General features: G+C 43.5%; 1 protein-coding gene across 3 annotated transcripts in view; it reads left to right on the top strand.

Annotated features, from left to right (window-relative positions):
* MAD1L1 (mitotic arrest deficient 1 like 1) overlaps positions 1 to 21,508 on the top strand; it is a 389,702-nt gene that overhangs the window by 88,844 nt on the left and 279,350 nt on the right. For all 3 annotated transcript variants that reach the window (XM_058157103.1, XM_058157104.1, XM_058157105.1), the window contains exon 11: positions 17,757 to 17,901. In XM_058157103.1, coding sequence (XP_058013086.1) covers positions 17,757 to 17,901 — 145 coding nt within the window. The remainder of the gene's footprint in view (positions 1 to 17,756; positions 17,902 to 21,508) is intronic.

The raw sequence follows: 21,508 nt of genomic DNA on the forward strand, positions 1-21,508 counted from the left end.
CAGTAAGTGAATCACTGCAGCTATTAAGTTATTAAGTTGGTAACAGGTTGTTAAGTGAATCGGGCTTTCTCGTTGACTTTGCTTGCCAGAAAGTCGCCAAAGGGGAATCATGTGACCCGGGGACACTGCGACCGTCATAAATGTGAGTCATTGGCCAAGTGTCTGAATTTTGATCACGTGACCCTGGGCATGCTGCAATGGTCATAAATGTGAAAAACGGCCGTAAGTCACTTTTTTCAGTTCCATTGCAACTTTGAACGGTCATTAAACAAGCTGTTACAAGTTGAGGACTACCTGCAATGATTAAGGTGTTGGCCCAGATCCTTGTTCGTTCGTTCTCAACCGAAAAATGGATGGCTTTGGGCGAGTCATTTCTCAGCCCAATCCACCACATTTTTAGATGACTAAGGGGCTACGGTGATTTTATCTGGAGAAACTTTTATTTATTTATTTTGTCACAACAATATATGTAGGTATCATACAAAAAGATTATATAGTAAATAAACACATATATGGGTAAATATAAGGAGGTATAAGCATATATGTATATAGGAAGAAGAAAAGAAAAACAATAGGACAGGAACGGTAGGCACGTTTGTGCGCTTATGCACGCCCCTTATGGTCCTCTTAGGAATGGGGTGAGGTCAATAGTAGAAAGTTTTTGGATAAAGCTTTTAGGATTATGGGAAGAGACCACAGAGTCAGGTAAAGTATTCCAAGCACTGATGATTCTGTTACAGAAGTCATATTTTCTGCAATCTAGATTAAAGCGGTTGACATTAAGTTTAGTTGCTCTAGTATTATTGCAATTAAAGCTGAAGTAGTCTTTAACAGGAAGGACATTACAATAGATGATTCTGTGAGTTAAGCTTAAGTCTTGTTGAAGGCGACGGAGTTCCAAGTTTTCTAAGCCTAGGATTTCAAGTCTGGTGGGATAAGGTATTTTGTTGTTTTCAGAGGAATGGAGAACTCTTCTTGTAAAATATTTCTGGACACGTTCAATTGTATTGATGTCAGAGACTTTTATTGAAGTCTTTGGAGGTTCTCAGTCATCCAGGCCATGGTTGTTCCAAAGGTGCTTTTTCAGGAGGCGACAGGACTTTCTTGTTGTTGTTTTTTTTCCTTTAAAGACATTTCGCTTCTCGTTTTATGGAAGCCTCGTTGTTACGAACTGGCCCAGTGGGCAGCATGCAAAAGTTGCGTTCCATAATTGTGTGTTCTTGTTTGCTTCACAGTTGGGTTAAAATTTTGCAAGCCGTCCCCAGGAAGCTGCTCGCGAGGTTTAATATAAATCAGGTTGATACACATGCAGCAGATAGAGCAAATAATGGGACGGTGTTCTTGTCCATCCAGAATAATTGCTGCTTTGGTGGATCAGACAGATGCAAAATAATCCTTCTTGTCTCGTAAACGAATAGCTACTACATCCGCTCCCCGCTGCTTTCCCCATTTCTGCCTTCTCTCTTCTCTAATAAATCGCCCCATTTTCGCAGAAATTCCGGGGTGAGGACGAGGAATGTCCCACTCCTAATTCATAACTTTGGATCATCAGTAACTTCTTTTGAAGTTTACCTTCATTAAACTGCATTTCGACGCCTTCTTCAAGCGGGCTGCCTGTCTCTCGGGAAGCTTCCCATTTGTTTTATCGTAAATTCATGCTGGGTTGGCAAATATTAAATATTTTTTTGAAAGCATCCGTGCCCATCCAGCTGGTCCTGGCCTTTTACATCATGTCAGGAAGGAGGCAGAAGGAAAGAAACCCGCTTACTCTTCCCTTACGCAGAAGACTGAAAATGTTAAGAAGCGAGCAGGTTAAGGAGACAGATTGCAACTCAAAACTTCTTGGGGTTTTGGCTGAGCCACTTAACTGGAGCGCTGGCTTTTCACATCTTCTTTTATATCAAAAGAACTTTTGATATTGACATGAAATATTTGGGTTCCGAAAATGAGTTCCTTCACCTTTAAATATGTTTTAATGTTAAAGCACCCGTACCTACCCATACTGCCTTGCTTAATTACTTCTGGAAATTGCTCGTGAACCGCTTTTTGGAGATGAAGAATTTTCCGAAAGGAAGTATTATTACATGATGTGAATTGCTAAACCTGTGCCCTTTTGAAGGCTCTGAATCACAACTTGGGCAAAGGTGGGTTTTTTTCTTGGCTTCTGTCCTGTCCGGTTGGTCGATCGGTTGGTCGGTCCGTCTGTCTGTCTGTCTGTCTGTCTCTATCTATCTATCTATCTATCTACGGTATCTATCATCTATAATCTATCTATCCTATCTATCCTCTGTCTTGGCCTGGCCTGGCCTGGCCTGGCCTGCCTGCCTATCTATCTATCTATCTATCTATCTATCTATCTATCTATCTATCTATCTATCTATCTATCTATCTATCTATCTATCCATCCATCCATCCATCCATCCATCCATCCATCCATCCATCCATCTATCCCGGTTATCTTTCTATCCCGGTTGTCTGCCTACCTGCCATCTATCCTATCATCTATGTATGTATCTTGCCTGTCTATCACTTTTTGAGAATCGTCCATCTATCCCTCCATCTATCCATCCGTCATCGTATCTATCCTTTCCTTTAGAGAGAGACTGGGAACGGCTTAGCCTATAAGCAAAGTTGTGTCGCCATTGAACTATTCCACTTGTATTACTTTATTCCACTACAACAGTAGCTAAACACCCCTCCACGGAATACGAGCCCTGCACAAACAGAAACAGATGAAAAAAAAACCCCTCAACGTTTTCACAAGAACAAAAGAGCGATAGTTCAGCTCCGCAGCAAAGTAACTAGAACTTGGCTTTTGGGGGGGAGGCGGGGGGGGGGGGGGAAACGAAGATAAATTGCCAAAAGTCACACAGGAGTTGAAGAGAAGAGAAAGAGCGTGCAATTCTTTTCAAGTTATTATTCCCAGGTTCAAAAAGGACTGTTGTGCGCAAGCTTAGATAACGAAGGACTTCATCATCCTTTTAGGGATATTGGTTTGAAAATACAGAATACAGGAGCTAAGCCCCTACCCATCCGCCCACCCACCCTTACCTGGAAAGTAGCTTTCTACTCAAAAGTTTCCCGGTCTCCTTGTTTCGGTTCCCATTAGTGTTTTTTTAAAAAACGGTTGAAAATAACAGCAATTAAAGGAGGCAAAATCAATGCCTCTGTTTGCACACTGCAGCGGGGGGTCTCATGAAAGCAACTACAGATCACTCCAGCTACTGTATTGAGTTCGCTTCCACACGCTGCCAGTCTCCCCCCCCTCCCTCTTTTCTCCCTCCCTCGCTGTTCCGATAAGGAGCAGGCTTTTGGTTCCGTTGTTTTGGTGGTAATTTTACTCGTTTAATATTGGGGCGGCGTGCCAACGAACTCCCCTTAATAGCACCTTCCCTTTCGCCTTCTCTTTGAATCGATCAGCTGAGGCATCTTAATGCAAGGTAGCTCCATCCGGAGTGAACTTTCTTCGGAAATACAATATTCCGTCTTGTTTTTAGTATTGGCTCTGGGATGGTGGTGGGTGTGAGATATCTACTTTCACAGGGGGTGGGGAATTGTGGTCGGTCGCTGGTTGCCCTTTTCACTTAAAAGCTTGTATTGTCCGCGAGCGTTTTATCTAAAAGCCCTCTGCTGATGCTTTATTTAAAAGTTCCCATGCGGTCTCTGAGATCTGTCAACATGCCCTCTCCATTAAGGGATGGATTTCTGGCTTAACGTGGGAAACGGTACGGCTGCCAAGCCAACAGGAACGTAGCGTAGAATCGGTTGTTCAGGGACCATAAAGGATCCCCAGCAGTTCGTGGTACATTCAACACGGCAAAGTAATACATTGTGATCCATTGATTTTTTTATTATTATTGTCTATTTATCCCTTGTTTTACTTCCTATACTGGCATGTTGCGCCCAGGTTTAAAAGCCGCCTGGATTCTCTTGTATCTGTCTCTTGTTTTACTTCCTACAGTAAGGGGCTGTAGGCTGAAAGGCTGCCTCAGAGAGGAAGGGGTCAAACTATTTTCCAAAGCACCCGAAGGCCAGACAAGGAATAATGGATGAAAACTGACCAAGGAGAGATTGAACCTGGAAATAAGGTGGAACTTTCTGATAGAACAATCGACCCATGGAACAAAAGTTGCCTTTGGAAGTTGTGGGAGCTTCATCTCTGGAAGCTTTCAAGAAGAGACTGGACCGCCATTTGTCAAAAATGGTGTAGAGTTTCCTGCTTGGGTAGCTAGGGGGTTGGACTAGATGACCTACAGGGTCCCTTTCAACTCTGTTAATATGACTTTAATCAACAAAAATACCAAGGGAGATCTGATAGAAGTTTTTCCAATATTTGAGGGGCTGCAACAGAGGAGTGGGGGGGGATCAAGTTATTTTTCAAATCACCTAAAGGCCAAACAAGGAATAATGGATGGAAACTGACCAAGAAGAGATTCAACCTGGAAATAAGGAGGAATTTTCTGACAGTGAGAGCGATCAGCCCATGGAACAGAGTTTCAACACTGGAGGCTTTCAAGAAGTGACTCAACTGCCATCTGTTAAAAATGGTAAAGGGCCACAGTTTGGAGACCCCTGATGTAAATAAATGACATTTGCAATGTCCTGCATTCTTCAGGGATTAGCCTAGAATTTGGGATTAAAATCCCATCGTCCCCATTTCGGTTCAGGTAGGAGGGATAAAGCTCTTTGTCCAAGTTTAACAAGCCTAGTTACCTTCGGTGATGAGTTTTAAAATCATTACCGCTAATTGCCTGGCTGCATCTGCGATGATTAGAGAGGCTTTTAAAAAAAAAAAAAAAATTGGAGGGACTCTGGATTTGCAGAGTTTAGCAGGTTCTTTTTAAGTCATTCCCTCCCGAAATATTCCCGGCTTTCATGAGACAATTAGTTTCTGACGTGTCCTGATCAATATGCATCCATCTGGCCCCAAACACACATTAAAAGTTTTGTCTGAAATAAATGCTTCTCTTCACCTTTGTTTATTACGAATGTACTGGTTGTGTAGATGGAGCTGTGATGCCTACAGTGTTTGAATGATAATCCTACAGACAGATGGTGGCAGCTTAAAGACATTTTCCTTCAAAGAAATGATCTACATAGGAAATTTCTCCTCTCTAATTAGCATGATTTGCTTGCTAGATTTAAACCGGTAATTTTTTCCTCTCCTCTTAGCTGCAATCCAGAGTTGGGCCTTATCTTTACTTGCTAGTTTTTACAGGTAGTCCTTGACTACCTGTAAAAACCACAGTTGAGACCAAAATTCCTGCCGCTATGCGAGACACTCGTGGTTTGCCCCAGGGCAATTAATGTGAAACTTGTAATGAAATCCCGACCAGCCAATGGCTCTTAATTAAATCGCCAAGGGAATTGTCCAAAAAGAGAGCCGGACTCTTTCATGGGAAACGGTCCCATTGTATGGCAACTTTTAATTGCCTCGGTTCCACTGATGTGGGTAAATGAAGGCAGGTGTCTAAGCAGTGATAAAATGACACTTCAACCTTGGGGAGGGGGATTCAATATTTTGGAAAACCAGGCTTGGAAACTTTTAAGACTTTATGGACTTCAACTCTTAGTAAGTCAACAGATCTTCAGCTGTTCAACTCTTTGCTTCTTGGAACAGTTGGCAACAGGGTGGTGTTGAGTTGAGTTTAACGAAGATGAGTTTAACGAGTTGAGTTTAATGAAAAGAAGGACTGGGATGACATGATCGCTGTCTTCCAATATTTGAGGGGCTGCCCCAAAGAAGAGGGGCTCAACCTATTTAGTGTCCAAAGCACTGGAAGGCAGGACAAGAAGCAACGGATGGAAAGTAATCAAAGAGAGAAGCAACCTGGAATTAAGGAGAAACTTCCCAACAGTGAGGACAATTAACCAGTGGAACAGAGGTTGCCTCCAGATGTTGTGGGTGCTCCATCACTGGAGGCTTTCAAGAAGAGATTGGACAGCCATTGGTCTGAAATGGTATAGGGTCTCCTGCTTGAGTAGGGAGATGGAGTAGAAGTCCTCCAAGGTCCGGTCCTGTCCTGTCCTGTCCTGTCCTATCCCATCCCATCCCATCCCATACCCTACCCTACCCTACCCTATCCTATCCTATCCTATTTTATCCTTTCTTGTAACTCATGGATCAAATCGTAGAACATGCTTTATTTATTCTAGATGCTGCGTAAGCAAAGTGTATGTCTATCATTTTTTTACACACACACACACACCCAGCCCGAAATATTTAAAGGTCATTCCTATCTCAGTCAGTGCTTAAAGTTCAAGGGGAAATAAACTGCACCGAGGTAGCATTGTTTCTTAAGCCAAGTGTTAACTTTGGGAGACCCCCCCACCCAAGCCAGGGAAAACACAGGAAGGAGAGAAAGATGGATTAATTAAGCGGGCTGCTCCGTTAATGGTCAGCGATGGATGTTGGAGGTAAACCCTTCGATTCTTTTGATCGAAAAAGAAACATCAAGGTATCATTTTTATCTCTGGAGAACATCTAAGGAGACTCCTGCCTTGAGCCAATGGAAGATTTCTCCTGTAAAATAGGAGGCAGGATTTGTTTTGCGATGATGCTGGGCGTGTGAACGATGTTTCAGCCCCACTTTGCTTTTTGGGTTAGTCGCTAGCGATGTTTTGATTTTTTTAAAAAAAGGTTGAGGGCCCCAACGGATGGCGGCTCCCCCAAGCTGGCTTTGCAACCCCCGCCCGCATTGACGTCTCTTCCCAAGAGGAGGGACAGCAAAATCAATAGGGAAATAAACGAGAAGAATGGGCTTTATTAATCAAGTCCATTGGAAGCAGAAAAGAAGATGATAATGTGTCGATCGAAGAAGAGCGTGGGGTGCTTAAGCTATCTCCCGGCTGGCTGCTGAAGTGTCGGTATCGATTGGAGGAGATGTAGGGTGTGGGGAGAATCGGGGCTGCTAATTGGGAGGTTGGGCTACCATCGCAAGAGGAAAGAAACGTGGCCTTTCCAGACTTTTTCTCCGTATCCTGGTGGCAAAGGCGTCACGACAACGCTGGCGTTGTTGCAATGCCACCATGGCATGCGTTGAGGGACCTCCAGCCTCTGTGTGATGACCCGGGGCATGGCACAGAGATAACACAAACAGCTGGCAGTTCAAACAGCCCCTTTATTGCTCCAAATTTCCACGAACGCTCCCACGTTTCTGGCAAGTCCCAAAGCAAAGTGATGTCAAGTCCTCCCACACACCTCAAGCGGCCTCTGGCTACAAACAGTGCAGCCCAGTGCTGTGTACACCAAGGCTGCACGTCAATATTGAAGGGATCAGGATCCAATCGAAAGATAGTTAAATCAGAGTCACTCTCATATCAAACATCTCAAATGAGAATACTGCAGCCACAGACTTTGAACACCAACATCTCTGCAAAGGTTCCCTTGAGAAGACCCGATCGTACGTGGGCATGGCCAGAGTTACCCGCTGGCCTTAATGCTTCAAGGTTGTGTTGTGACCGAGGCCCAAGAAGTGATTACCAAACACAATTCAGTCCTGAACAAACTTATTTTATTAAAACAGCTGAGAATTAATTCATTCTCAGCTTAGTCCAAAACAGATTCTTCACAAACAGTCCTTCGGCCTTATCACCAACCTTTGTTGTCTTTGGCAACCTGCCAAAGGCTTTTCTTGGCAAAACTCCCACAAAGTTCAAGAGACGCTGACAAGAAGCAATGAAATCAATGTTGCTTTTCTACAAAGAACCCAAAGGCTTGTTGCTGCTCTTTTAAGCCTTCTGGGAATGGCCAATCATCTCCTGGCCTTACTCCCGAGTCGTCCTCTTTGCTTCATCTGCTCTTGCTTTCTGGCAGCTTTTCTCATGCGTGCACTAAAAACAGGCTCCTCCTGTTCCTCTGCCTCTCTGCTGTCCGCCTCTGGAGGCTCCGGAGTCCGTGCATCGCTCCCAGATGGCCCTGGCCCCATCTCTGCCTCCGATGCAGAGCCCTTGTCCAGGCCTTCCCCTGACTCCAGGACTGGCTCATTGTCCTCCCCAGCCTCCTCACTGTCCGACTCCGCTGCCAGCTCCGCAGGCTGCTGGCGGACCACAACAAGGTGTTCCCAGGTGAAGGTACCCCCATTCAGCGTCCCGCAATTTCATTAGCCCCAAATGCGGGATCACAACGCTCACGATCCCAACCCTGCGTTAGATACTCTCGACGGCGGTACCAGTTATTATTAGACTCGCCACCCTGAAAGCCAACGCCGGTGTTTGTTTACTTGAGTTTAAAGCCTTCTCGTCTCGCATTCAGAATTTGGAAAGGAAACTCCTTGGAGACCGGTTTCTAATCTGGAAGGCTTTTTCAGAAAATTCTAATTGCGAGGAGGAGCCGGCGGGGCGATGCAAGCAAAACAAAACAAATAATAACGCAAGCACGCCGATAAACAAGGCGATGCTAATATCCTGCAAAAGGGCCATAATATGCATTGAAGATGAAGCCCTATTATAAAAAGGTCAGCCTGGACCATCCCGAAGAGCGTTTAGTAGCAATCATGAGTGGAAACCCGGGGAAGGTCTTCCGGAACTGAAGTGGGATGCTGGTTTTTAAAGGTCTTTTTGTCATCGTGTGTTTATTTTCCCAATTATTTCTGATTACATTCAAATAGGCCCATCGTCCCGCGATTAAGAGCGTTTGCAACCGGCTTGTTAGCTCAGCCTCGTGTGATGCTGGCTGCATTTAATTTTGGGCATAAGATTGTTTTCCCGTTAAATGCCTGGGCTGTCAATTACAGCGTGCCACTCGTTGTCCTTTTGTTCTCATAAAAAATTGTGGGGTTTTTTTTGGGCATGTCTCTCCCCGCTATTCAGATACCCCTGAACCAAAATTTTGTGCCTCGGATTTAAGAGGGTCTAAGTTTTGGCACTATAGTACAGGCAGCGGTGGGATTCAAATCATTTAACAACCGGTTCTCTGCCTTAATGATTTCTTCCAACAACCAGTTCACCAAACTGCTCAGAAAGTTAACAACCGGTTCTCCCGAAGTGGTGCGAACCGGCTGAATCCCACCACTGAGTTACGGGTAGTCCTCGAGTTATAACCAGAATGGCAGAATGGAGCCCCATATTTCTGTTGCTAAGCGGGGCGGTGGTTTGCCCCATTTTGCAACCTTTCTTGCCACCGTTGTTAAATGAATCCCTGCAAGTGGTTCAGTTAGCAACAGGCTTATAAAGTGAATCCGCTTTCTCCCATGAGGGGATCGCATGATCCCATATGCAACCGTCATAAATGTGAGTCAGTTGTCAAAGCGTATGAATTTTGATCCCGTGACCCTGGGGACGCTGCAACGGTCATAAGTGTGAAAGACAGTCATAAGTCGCTTTTTATAGTGCCGTTGTAACTTAGAACAGTCACTAAACGAACTGTTGTAAGTCAAGGACTACCTACAGTCACTAGATTCAAGTAAGGTTGTGAATATACAAGCTTATTTCTTTAAAAAATAATATTTATTAAATTTCCAAACATTAAAATACACAGTACAAAAAGAAACATATTACACACAAAAAAATAAAGACAAGACGCATCAAAATTACAATACTAGTTACAGTTTTTCTACATTGGTATCTCTATCCTATTTAACCTCTATACACAAATTCTACTTCTAAACATCTCTATCTTAAACTTACATCCTTGTTTAAATTATCTTAACTTCTATTCACAATTCGATCTCATAACAAAAGTCTCCCTTAAGTTTTATATTTACTTTCCATCAAGCTTATTTCATTGGTGGAATTTTCCCCCCCCTGAATTCCTTAAGACAGAGAGACATTTTTGAAACTAGAATGAACCAAGGGCCTCTGGTGGCTCAGCAGACTAAGTCTGTTATTAACACAACTGCTTGCAATTACTGCAGGTTCTAGTCCCACCAGGCCCAAGGTTGACTCAGCCTTCCATCCTTTATAAGGTAGGTAAAATGAGGACCCAGATTGTTGGGGGCAATAAAAGTTGACTTTGTATATAATATACAAATGGATGAAGACTATTGCTTAACACAATGTAAGCCGCCCTGAGTCTTCGGAGAAGGGTGGGATATAAATTCAAATAAATAAATAAATAAAAACCTTCTTGGGTTGACATTTGAAGGATATCAGGGTTTGATCCATGACGAGATATTACCTGCCGCAAATCTAGAGGAACAGAAGACTAGTTGAAGAAAAGGACTAGACATGAACAGCAGTCTTCCAATATCTCAGGAGCTGCCCTGAAGATGAGGGAGTCAAGCTATTCTCCAAAGCACCTGAATGCAGGAGAAGAAGCAATGGGTGGAAACTGATCAAGGAGAGAAGCAACCTAGAACCAAGGAAAAATTTCTTGACACTTAGAACAAATGATCAGTGGAGCAAAAGTTGTGGGTGTTCCAACACTGGAAGTTTTTAAGAAGAGACCGAACAACCATTTGTCTGAAATGGTAGGGTCTCCTGCTTGAGTGCGGTTGGACTAGAAGACCTCCAAGGTCCCTTCCAGCTCTATTCCGATAGATCGATTAATCAAGGAGAGAACCAACCTAGAACTAAGGAGAAATTTCCTGATAGTGAGGAAAATTAACCAAAGGAACGGCTTGTGGGTGCTCCCATCGCTGAAGGTTTTTAAGAAGAGACTGGACAAACATTTGACTGGGATTGTATAAGACAATGATGGCGAACCTTTTCGGCACCGTGCCCAGAGTGCCAGAAACCCAAAGACCAGTTGGCTGGCACACGTATGCCTGTTTTTGGCTGGTTTTTTGGCCCCAAAATAACTGAAAAACTGCCTGAAAACAGCTTGAAAAATTGCCCAAAAACGGTCTAAAAACAGCCAATGTCAGCCTCCACTCCAATCCTCACATCCTTTTGTACACTTTGTATTCAGTAGTTAGATTGCAATGGGGTTTTATGTGTAATGTACATAGCTCATGGATTCAGGTTAAGTAGAGAAGGCCCTTTAAGAGTGTCGTCTGACATGAGATCAAGGGGAGGGGAGATTGATGGTTTGAATTCAACAGGAATGTTAGAGCGCGGGCTTTCAATGGACATTGCATTCCTGAGATGATTTACAGCCAGAGACCTGAGGAAGAAGATTGGGGGGGGGGGGGCTGAGAAGGAGCTGGCATTAGACCAGACCTGCCTGACCTCTTGGGGAGAGGAGGGACTAACGATGGGATATGGAATGTTAGCCATATTTTGTCTCAGATCCAACTTTATACTGCTGCAGTCCGGATGTATTTAGTAAAAGTACTTTTCTTTATTTGCAAATGAAGTCAAGGTGTATTCTTTCCTAAATATAATCAGAGGCAGCCTGACAGCCAGAAAAACAGGCTGAAAACAGCTAGAAAAACAGGCTATCTTTTTGCCCATTTTGGGGGGCTGTTTTCAGGCCGTTTTCTGGCGCTCCGGCACCCACGAAGACCAGCTGGCAGTGTGCATATACGCGCCAGAAGAGCAGCTGGCAACAACGCATGTGACCACAGAGAGGGCTCTGCGTGCCATCACGGGTATAATATCTCCTACTCCAGCAGGGGGCTGGACTAGAAGACCTCCAAGGTCCCTTCCAACTCTGTTATTCTGTTCTGTTCTAATTCAAGGCTGAGCAACCATGGAAACGATGCACTGGGGCAACCCACATGCTTCCTAACCATTCCTAGATTCTACAATCTTTGTTTTCTAAGAAATGATTTTAGGGTAAATAGACCGTTTGTCACCAGGATTTATTTCCGGGGGGTTTCCCAACACATGAGCACAAGTTTTATCTACCGCATTTGGAGGTAACAATGTGAAGAGATTGGCTTGTTGTGCCCAGGCAACAAAACTCATTTTTCGAGTAAAGAAAATATGATTACAGGTTTGAGATCTGATGTGGCAAATTTGATTATTCATTACAGCTTGGACGGAGTTGAAATTGTGGAAGATAAGATTTCTTCTCTTTGACTTCAAGGTCAAATGAGAGTATTTACCATTCTCTCTCTGTTTATCTTCCGATGCAAATTGAATTTGGTGATTCAAATTGATGAAATGTAAGGAATATAAAACTCATCAGAAGCAACATGGAGAAAAAATTACTGGGTAGAGCTGGCTGGTAGCTCCACCAGTCCATGTCCTGGACTTTCTTCTGATTAGTAATTATTTCAATCTTTGTTATTTATTTTCTTTCTTCATTCTCAATTTTATTTAAGTTGTTTTGATTTCTGGGTTTTTTGTAAAGCAAAAAGCGTAATTATGTTCCGAAGCATTTAGAATTGGAATTAGATGGTTGAAATAGCTAGCTGTAAGCAAGCAGCTCCTGCTACAACTTGGGGGAACCAGCATTTCCTCCTCCTCCTCCTCCTCCTCCTCCTCCTCCTCTGCAAATGCTCACTCCCTTCTAGCACTGATGATGTTACTTAGTTAGGTCATGAAAAGTCTGCAAGAAAACAACCAAGCTCATAGAGCACCAAGGACCCCACAGTCCTCCTCCTTTTTTCTTCTTCTTCTTCCTCCTTCTCCTCCTCTTCCTCCTCTTCCTCCTCCTCCTTTCTGCAAACTCCACTCTCCTGTAGCACTGATGATGTTACCTAGTTAGGTTATGAAATGTCTGCAAAAAAACAACCAAGCTCAGAGAGCACCAAGGATCCCCACAGTCTTCCTCCTCTTCTTCCTCTCCTTCCCTCCCTCCCTTCCTCCCTCCTCCTCCTCCTCCTCCTCCTCCTTTCTGCAAACTCCACTCTCTTGTAGCACTGATGATGTTACCTAGTTAGGTTATGAAATGTCTGCAAAAAAACAACCAAGCTCAGAGAGCACCAAGGACCCCACAGTCTTCCTCCTCTTCTTCCTCTTCCTTCCTTCTTTCCACCCCTCCTCCCCCCTCCCTCCTCCTCAGGTTGTCCTAAGACCTGACACCCTAATCAGGTAGCCTCAACCAGAGATCCTCCATCTCTTATATTTCCAAGGCCGCCTATTGTGGGAACCGTCTTCCAGCTCTCTTGGTTTGGAAAAGAACTTGGCAGCGTTGCACAAGCCAAGACGTGGCACTTTAATGTCTCTTCCCCCAACTGTGGTTTAGTTTCATTTGATCGCCTCTCATGCGGCTGACTCCAATAGCTGTTCTTGTCTCGGCTATAATTTTGGGAGCGTTGGCTTATCTTCCTTGGCATGTTGAACGAAGCTGCGTCCTGGCCAGTTGGACTCCCAGCCTCTGTCCCCTCAATACCATACCAGATGTTTCTGTCACCCTCCGACACTGCAGAGCAGCCTTTTTGAAAAATCAAAACGTGCTCTCTATCTTCAGGGTGCTTGAATTACTTCCTAAAAAAAATCTTTGTTGAAGATAGATGAAATTTTGAATATCCCGGAGCAGTTTTTGTTGTTTTTGTTGTTGTTTTTCTAAGAAAGAAGCTATTAAAATGCATCTTAGTGAGTCTGTATTCATTGTGTCCTCTCATACTTGGCAAGGCTAACAACATTTTTTTTTATTTAAAAAATGGGAGTTTTATCCTCGAAATTATTCCGAAGAAAAGAAAATAAGAAAGGGAATAAAAAGGGACCACAAGATATTTCCCAGCGACTTAAAACCCAAAGTTTTTTCCCCCTGGGTTCAAATCGTTAAGATTTACAGCATCCAAGGAGTTATTGAGGCGATAAACAGGAATGGGTTTTTTCTCTCTCTCCCCTCCCCTCTTTTTTTTAAGGCCAGCAAAATATACTTTGAACTTGCAAAGACTTCTGAAAATGCCACCGAGGCCAGGGTTCAACCGAGCTATCAGATGTAGGGTTTAATTTTTTATGAGTTTTGAAAAAACAGACACACACAAAAACAAAATGAAAAGGGTTCAGATCGTGTGGCCTTTAATGAGTGGGACATTTATCCAGCCAATAAATGGGTTTCTTCTGTTGTAGCTGTTGACATCCTGGTTGGAGCTTTTATACCCAGCTCTCTAATGGTTGAATCAAAGAGCATAGAATTCTAGATTTCCCGTCAATTGGGGAGTTTTTAGTCCCACGTTATGGGACCGAAGGCCAAAACACCTGCAAGGAAGGTGCTGGGCCTTTCTAAAAAGATTTGCTGCAGAGGGCTTAGTTATTTACAGTACATGATTTTATCAAAAGTAGAAGTTTTTCACTTCCAACCCGTTGTTTGGTTTGGTTTTCTAAAACTTATTTAATCTTTAATTTATTTCGACATTCGATGTTTTAATCCTTTGTATGTGCTTCCATGGCGTTGTGAGCTGTCCAGAGTCACTCCAGAATGAGACACAATACCCTGTTTCCCTGAAAATAAGACCCAACCAGAAAATAAGTCCTAGCATGATTTTTCAGGATTCTCATAATATAAACCCTACCCCCCAAATAAGTCCCAGTTAAGCTTGTAAGCCAGATGGGTACATTTAGTACCGTATTTTCCCCCAAAATAAGACCAAGCCAGAAAATAGGTCCTAATGTGTCTTTTGGAGCAAAAACTAATATAAGACCCAGTCTTATTTTTAGGGAAACAGGGTAAATTTAATAAATGAATAATAATAAGAGAGAATCTTCCTTATCTCCCACCCCCCACACCAAGTAGCCTTCCAGCTCAGCTTTTTTTCCAGCAAGAGGGTATCCTTCAAAGCAAGCAGCGGACCACACTCTGCAGGTAATCCTCGACTTACGACCGCACTTGAGCCTAGAATTCCTGTTGCTAAGTCAGGCATTTGTTTTGCCCCGTTTTTACGACTTTCCATGAGACCGCCATTAAGTGAATCACCGCAATTGTTAAGTTAGTCACACAGTTGTTAAGTGAATCCGGCTTCCCCCATGGGCCTTGCTGATCAGAAGGTCGCAAAAGGGGATCACGTGACCTGCGGGACCTTGCAACCGTCATAAATGTGAGTCAGTTGCCAAGGGGCTGAATTTTGATCACGTGACCACGGGGGATGCTGCAGCGGTCGCAAGGGTGAAAAACGGTCATAAGTCACTTAGTGCCATTGTTACTTTGAGTGGTCACTAAACGAACTGTTGTAAGTCAAGGGGTTACCTGTATTGCTTTTAATTTTTTTTTTTTTTTAAAAATGCCTCTGGGTCCCCTGTGGACACTTGAAAAAATGTCTCTGCCACCCCCACCCCCTTTTAAAACAAATTTGGCCCAGACTACTCAAAAGAAAGGCATACCCCAATCCAGACTGTCAGAGTTCACCCCCAGTGAAAGAAGACTCTGAGGCTAGAAGTTCCTCAACGTTCCGTTTTATCAGAGACCAGCTGATAACCCGGCGTTGCCCGGGTTTTTTCTTTTTTTTCAAGAACCAATCCCCATTACCAGAGGGAGCCCCCTTGTGGAGTACTGTGAAGCCGTTACCATGGCAACTCCACGGTGCTGTACAGGAGAAGCCATTTTAAGGCACAACAGGCTGTATCTTAACAGAACTTGAATCCAAAAGGCACACTATCAACTGTCAAAAGTACTGTGATTTGACACTATAGATGTAATTCATTTCTTTTCATTTCAGTGGCCCAGGCATTCCAGAGGTATGCTGGAACACACACACACACACACACACACACACACCAAGAGGTGTTAGGAGTGTCTTACCCTCACAGTATTTGTTTCCAGAGAGTAAGTCATCTGTGTACCAAGTTTGGTTGAAATTGTTCGAGGCGTTCCAGAGTTATGCTGGAACATACACACAAGCCATTTTTATATATATCTAGATGTCATATTGGCACATCTGGGAAAACCCGAATCTGAAAGCTTCCAGGTTTTCCCCACCCAAAGGAAAGTCCAAGTCCCTTCCCCAGCACCCACATGTCCATCACACGGTCTAATCAATGCATCGTCCCAACTGGAGATGCCTCCCAGTCACACCCCTCCAGGTGCAGGGCAGGATGTCTTTGACTCTCAGAGAAAGGAATGTCATTATGGCTAGATATCTCTACAACTCCATACAGTCCTCCCCTCCCAGTTTCCCACAGCACTAAATGTGGCAACTCCAAAGATCCAAAGTAAAAGATGGCTTCCAGGACTGACACAGACTTTTTCAGATCTTGGCTATGCAACCTGTTTATTTTTGAAAGTTTTAAAATATTTACATTTTGGGGAGAAAAAACAAACAAGAACAGCAAGCAACCCTAAAACTTTCAGCGGGGTGGCAAAATCCCAACAGGACTTCTAGTGGGACCTGCTTCAGCATTGGGGCTACTGCCAGTTTTGGATTCTCAACTAATCCCGTTCAGCGTCGGGACAAAAATTCCCTGCAAATCCAATTTTGTGTCTGTCGCTCACGCTCTCTCCTCTCTTTTTGCTCAGTGGTGTCGTTCCCAGCTAGTTTATCCAGGAATAATCATGCATAAAATTGGGTTCTTTCATCTGTGTTTTGAAATCTTTGCAGGGGAAGTTGAGGTTTTCCAAGACACCCACGCGCTTGAAATCCTGCCTTTTGTAATAGTCTTAACACAACTCTTACATGCTACTCGGTGGCAAAGGTTCCATTCTCCGTGTAACTAATTAATTAAAACGGGGAGGGGACGGGACGGGAGACAGAGGCCTGGTAGTGTGGTTATTGAATTAGTCATTTTTCACAGTAGATTTATAGCCTTCACGATTAGCCTCCCCACCTGACGGCTATAGTGGAGAGAATCTATTTTACAGACTATTAAATTGGTGTATGAATAGCTTCAAATTGAGCCGCTGCTTACATAGAGCCCTTTAAATTCATTGAAAGATTTAAGGTGCTTGTAGGGAGCAGTTAGCAAAGGAAGGGAAAAGGATTGGACGGACTGCTAGTAGAGAGAGTTTTTAGAGATCTGGAAAAAAAAGAGAGAGAAACTGGGCAAGTAGGACAGTTTTTCAGGTATGGGTATCTATGCATATGTACGTAAGAGATCCGTGTAAGCCATTCACCTTGCAATAAAGATAATTTTTGTGTGGTGTTTGAGAAGACCTCCTTTATTTATAGAACTAAGGAAAGATCACATGAAATGTTAATGCCACTTTATAATGTCTTGGTAAGGCCACACTTGGAATATGGTGTTCAGTTTTGGTCGCCACGATGTAAAAAAGATGTTGAGACTCTAGAAAGATTGCAGAGAAGAGCAATAAAGAGGATTAGGGGACTGGAGGCTAAAACATATGAAGAATAAACTAGTATGTCTAGTTTAATGAAAAGGAGGACTAGGGGAGACATGATAGCTGTGTTCCAATATCTCAGGGGCTGCCCCGAAGAAGAGGGAGTCAAGCTATTCTCCAAAGCACCTGAAGGTAGAACAAGAAGCAATGGGTGGAAACTAATCAAGGAGAGAAGCAACTTAGAACTAAGGAGAAATTTCCTGACAGTCAGAACAATTAATCAATGGAACTACTTGCCTCTAAAAGTTGTGAATGCCCCAACACAGGAAGGTTTAAGATGTTGGATAGCCATTTGTCTGAAGTGGTATAGGGTTTCCTGCCTAAGCAGGGGGTTGGACTAGAAGACCTCCAAGGTCCCTTCCAACTCTGTTATTCTATTTATTTTCTTTAACAGATGGCATCTACAGAGGTCTTGCAATCACTGATACCCAAATTTAGGCTCAATGTTTCAGCCCTAGAACCAGGAGCTCCATTAGGGCTCCACGAAAATCACCTATACACCCATGTCAAAATTGAAACGCAAATGTTTTAACAACCATCCGTGAGAAGCAACCGCTACTATATTCCCGACGGAGCAAGCAAGGAAGACTTTGGATCTTGGCAACAAGTAGCAATCATTTCCCACTCTTGGATGCTTTTTTCTCCTATGCTGTGTGCAAAAAAATACTCTACTCTTCTTTCCTTCAATTTCCCTTCTTCCTTTCTTTAGCGCCCGGCTGTTGGAGAACGCAAGGAAACAACTGCAAGAAGAGCTGTTGAAGGTTCAGAGCCAGCTCCTGGAAGAAAAGAAAAAACGTGAGCAGCAAGAAACCATGGTTAAATATCTCCAGAAACACATGCAGCTTCTCATCAAGGTAAGTCTTCTCGGTGGAGGAACCAAGGATGCGACGCTTCTCCTGTCCTCTTCCTCTTCCTTCCTCTTCATGGGAAATCTGGTAAAATTGAGGGTTCTTACTTGCTAGATGTTCCAAACTTGGAAATATGGATTTTAGAGTAGAGTAGAGTAGAATAGAATAGAATAGAATAGAATAGAATAGAATAGAATAGAATAGAATAGAATAGAATAGAATATTGGAATCAAGAAGAATAGAATAGAATAGAATTCTTTATTGGCCAAGTGTGATTGGACACACAAGGAATTTGTCTTGATGCATATCCTCTCAGTGTACATAAAAGAAAAGATACATTCGTCAAGAATCATAAAGTACAACACTTAATGATAGTCATAGGGTACAAATAAGCAATCGAATCATACTAGGAAACAATCAATATAAATCGGAAGGATACAGCAACAGGTTACAGTCATGCAGTCATAAGTGGGAGGAGATGGGTGATAGGAACGATGAGAAGATTAATAGTAATAGTAAGGCAGCTTTAGTGAATAGTTTGACAGTGTTGGTTGAGGGAATTATTTGCTTAGCGGAGTGATGGCGTTCGGGAAAACACTGTTCTTGTGTCTAGTTGTTCTGGTGTGCAGTGCTCTATAGCGTCGTTTTGAGGGTAGGAGTTGAAACAGTTTATGTCCAGGATGTGAGGGGTCTGTAAATATTTTCACAGCCCTCTTTTTCACTTGTGCAGTATACAGGTCCTCAATGAAAGGCAGGTTGGTAGCCATGGTTTTTTCTGCAGTTCTAATTATCCCCTGAAGTCTGTGTCTGTCTTGTTGGGTTGCAGAACCAAACCAGACAGTTATGGAGGTGCAGATGACAGACTCAATAATTCCTCTGTAGAACTGGATCAGCAGCTCCTTGGGCAGTTTGAGCTTCCTGAGTTGATTTTAGCCATCTAATCATCTCTTATTGTTGGTTTTCTGACATCTCCTTGTGCCTATGTTTCATTTTGCCACTTATGGGGTAGATCCATTTCATGATGGCTTGCTTATTTATTTCTCAATTTGCAACTGGTTTTTCCAGGAAACGGGAACGTCTAACACAGCTTTCCTCGTCGTCACTTTCCCTCCCAACCTAGAACAAAAAGTTTTGTTTTAATTAAACGAAAACGATCACATAATTTAATATTAAATTGAGCAAAATATATTACCTGTTAAAAATAATAACTTTGCCCTGGAAGCTTTAGAACCGAGACTGATATTTAATGATCTAATTAGCATGTCCTACGGCTGGAGCTGTTGATGTAAGTATCACTAAAAAGAGAGAAGAAGGGAGGTGGGGAAGGCAGGTTGCTTAGAATGGAAAGCCTTAGGCTTTTTAGAGATGATGATATAGCTTATAAATACATTTTTAAACAAACGTTCTCAAAACCTACAACGAATCAGTGCTTTCTTCAAATCGGGGCCAGTATAAGTTTTGAGTTCCATTTTCTTGTCCAAAGTGCTTGTCCTGTGCTTGGTGGGGCTTCTAACCAGCTGGATTACCTTCATGAACATGGACCGCTGCGGGATATTTGGTTGTGGGAACGAGGATACTAAAAGTCTTATTCGGCAGGATGTCCAATCTACTTTTCTAGTGTAATGAAGGACTAAGAGTGACATGATAGCAGTGTTCCAATATCTCAGGTTGCCACAAAGAAGAGGGGTAATCAAACTGTTTGTGGTCCGCCAGCAACCTGTGGAGCTGGCAACGGAGTCAGAAAGCGATGAGGCTGAGGAAGAACATGGGCCAGTCCTGGAGGCTGGGGAAGGCCCGGATGAGGGCTCTGCATCGGAGGCAGAGGTGGGGCCAGGGCCATCGGGGAATGAGGTGCGGACTCCGGAGCCTCCAGAGGCTGACAGTAGTGAGGCAGAGGAACAGGAGGAGCCTGTTCCTAATGCACGCATGAGAAGAGCTGCCAGAAGGCAAGAGCAGCTCAAGCAAAGAGGACGACTCGGGAGTAGAGCCAAGAGATGATTGGCACCTCCCATAAGGCTTAAAAGACCAGCAACGGCGTTTGGACACTTTGTCGGAAAACAACGTTGATAGCTTTGTCTTGCTGATAGTTTTTTCCTCTCCCGAGTGGACTCCGTAGCCAATTCTCTCTTGGAAGGTGAAAATTCACTTCCTTCCTTCCTTCCTTCCTTCCTTCCTTCCTTCCTTCCTTCCTTCCTTCCTTCCTTCCTTCCTTCCTTCCTTCCCGTCTCTTCTTAAAAACCTTCCTTCCTTCCTTCCTTCCTTCCTTCCTTCCTTCCTTCCCTCCTTCCTCCCTCCCTCCTAGGAAAGGAAACCACACCCTCATTCTTGATCTCTCCTTCACCTTCTCATCCCTAGGCTCTTCTCTGAGATCATGAGGACTAGAACCTTTTCCTTTTTAGAAAAAGCAAGCAACCCGGCACCACCATTCTTTGCTGGTTTCTGTGTTTTTTTCCACCTGTTCAGGAGAGCGGGGCGAAAACATTACCCAGGGAGTCTGTTTCTTTGCAGATGACATTATTTTCCCAAAACGAAATGCACCAGTTCCAAGGTTCATGCTTCAATCTCTCCCCCCCCCCACACACCTTTTCTTCTTCTTTTGCAATCTCCCATTCTTGCTAATACCTTTTCTTATTAAAGCGATGATGAGGCTTGCTTCCCACTTCAGATGTAATATTCCTGTCACTTTCTATTGAAGGGGAATAACTGAGGCTGCTGGATGGTACGTTTCATCATTATATTCATCAGAAAACATTACCTGCCTCCTTGACATTTAAAAGCCTGCTGTTCAGAATGTGCAACAGATATATAGATATAGATATATATATTTTCCAGGAGACCTTTATTAAACAACTCCCAAGTCTAAGGGTTTAATTGTTACTGATAGCTAAGGGTATAATTACCTTGGTGAAATATCATGACTATATTAAGCAAATGGAAATTGGTTGCCGGAATTAGGTGGGGACAAAAGCATTTTGATCGGGGCTGTTTGGTGAGACAGAGAGAGAGAGACAGATTGTAATATGATTATTTATTTATTTTGCAGCATCTCTTTAAGGAAAATGAGCCCTGAGACACAAATCCGTTGCCTTCCAAGAGGAAGCTGTTTGTTCTTGGAATTCGCTTGCAAAGTTTACAACGCTAAACATAGTTAGGGCCATTTCCTTCGGTCAGAAAACGAGATATACACACTCGTGGCAGAGAAATTGACACTCGGAAAGTGGATCTAGAAATGCTATTTTCTCAGATGAAGAGCCGAGCTCAAGATTCATTCCGTTAGTAATAGAGGCGAAGCCCATCGTTTACTCAGTTTTGTCCCCATGACCTTTTCGGAGTTGTGCGTAGGTAACACTGCAGCTGAGAGTAGAAATCCAAGTTTGCTCAGGTTCTGGCGGTGTCTGAGGTTAACAGGGAGGCCTTAATGACCCGCTGGGTAGGTGTGGCTGGGAGGGGTGTCATGTGACTGATGGAAGTGAGTGACGTCGAGTTAGCCACGCCCACCCAGGTTTTGTGGCTCCCGGTGTTTTCTTTTCTGTGGGAAACGGGTCCAAATGGCTCTTTTGAGTGTTTAAGGTTGCCGACCCCGGCCGTAGAAGTGGGAAAAGGTGGGGGGTTG

Source organism: Ahaetulla prasina, chromosome 14 (genome assembly GCF_028640845.1).
Source record: "Ahaetulla prasina isolate Xishuangbanna chromosome 14, ASM2864084v1, whole genome shotgun sequence".
Taxonomy (NCBI): Eukaryota; Metazoa; Chordata; class Lepidosauria; order Squamata; family Colubridae; genus Ahaetulla; species Ahaetulla prasina.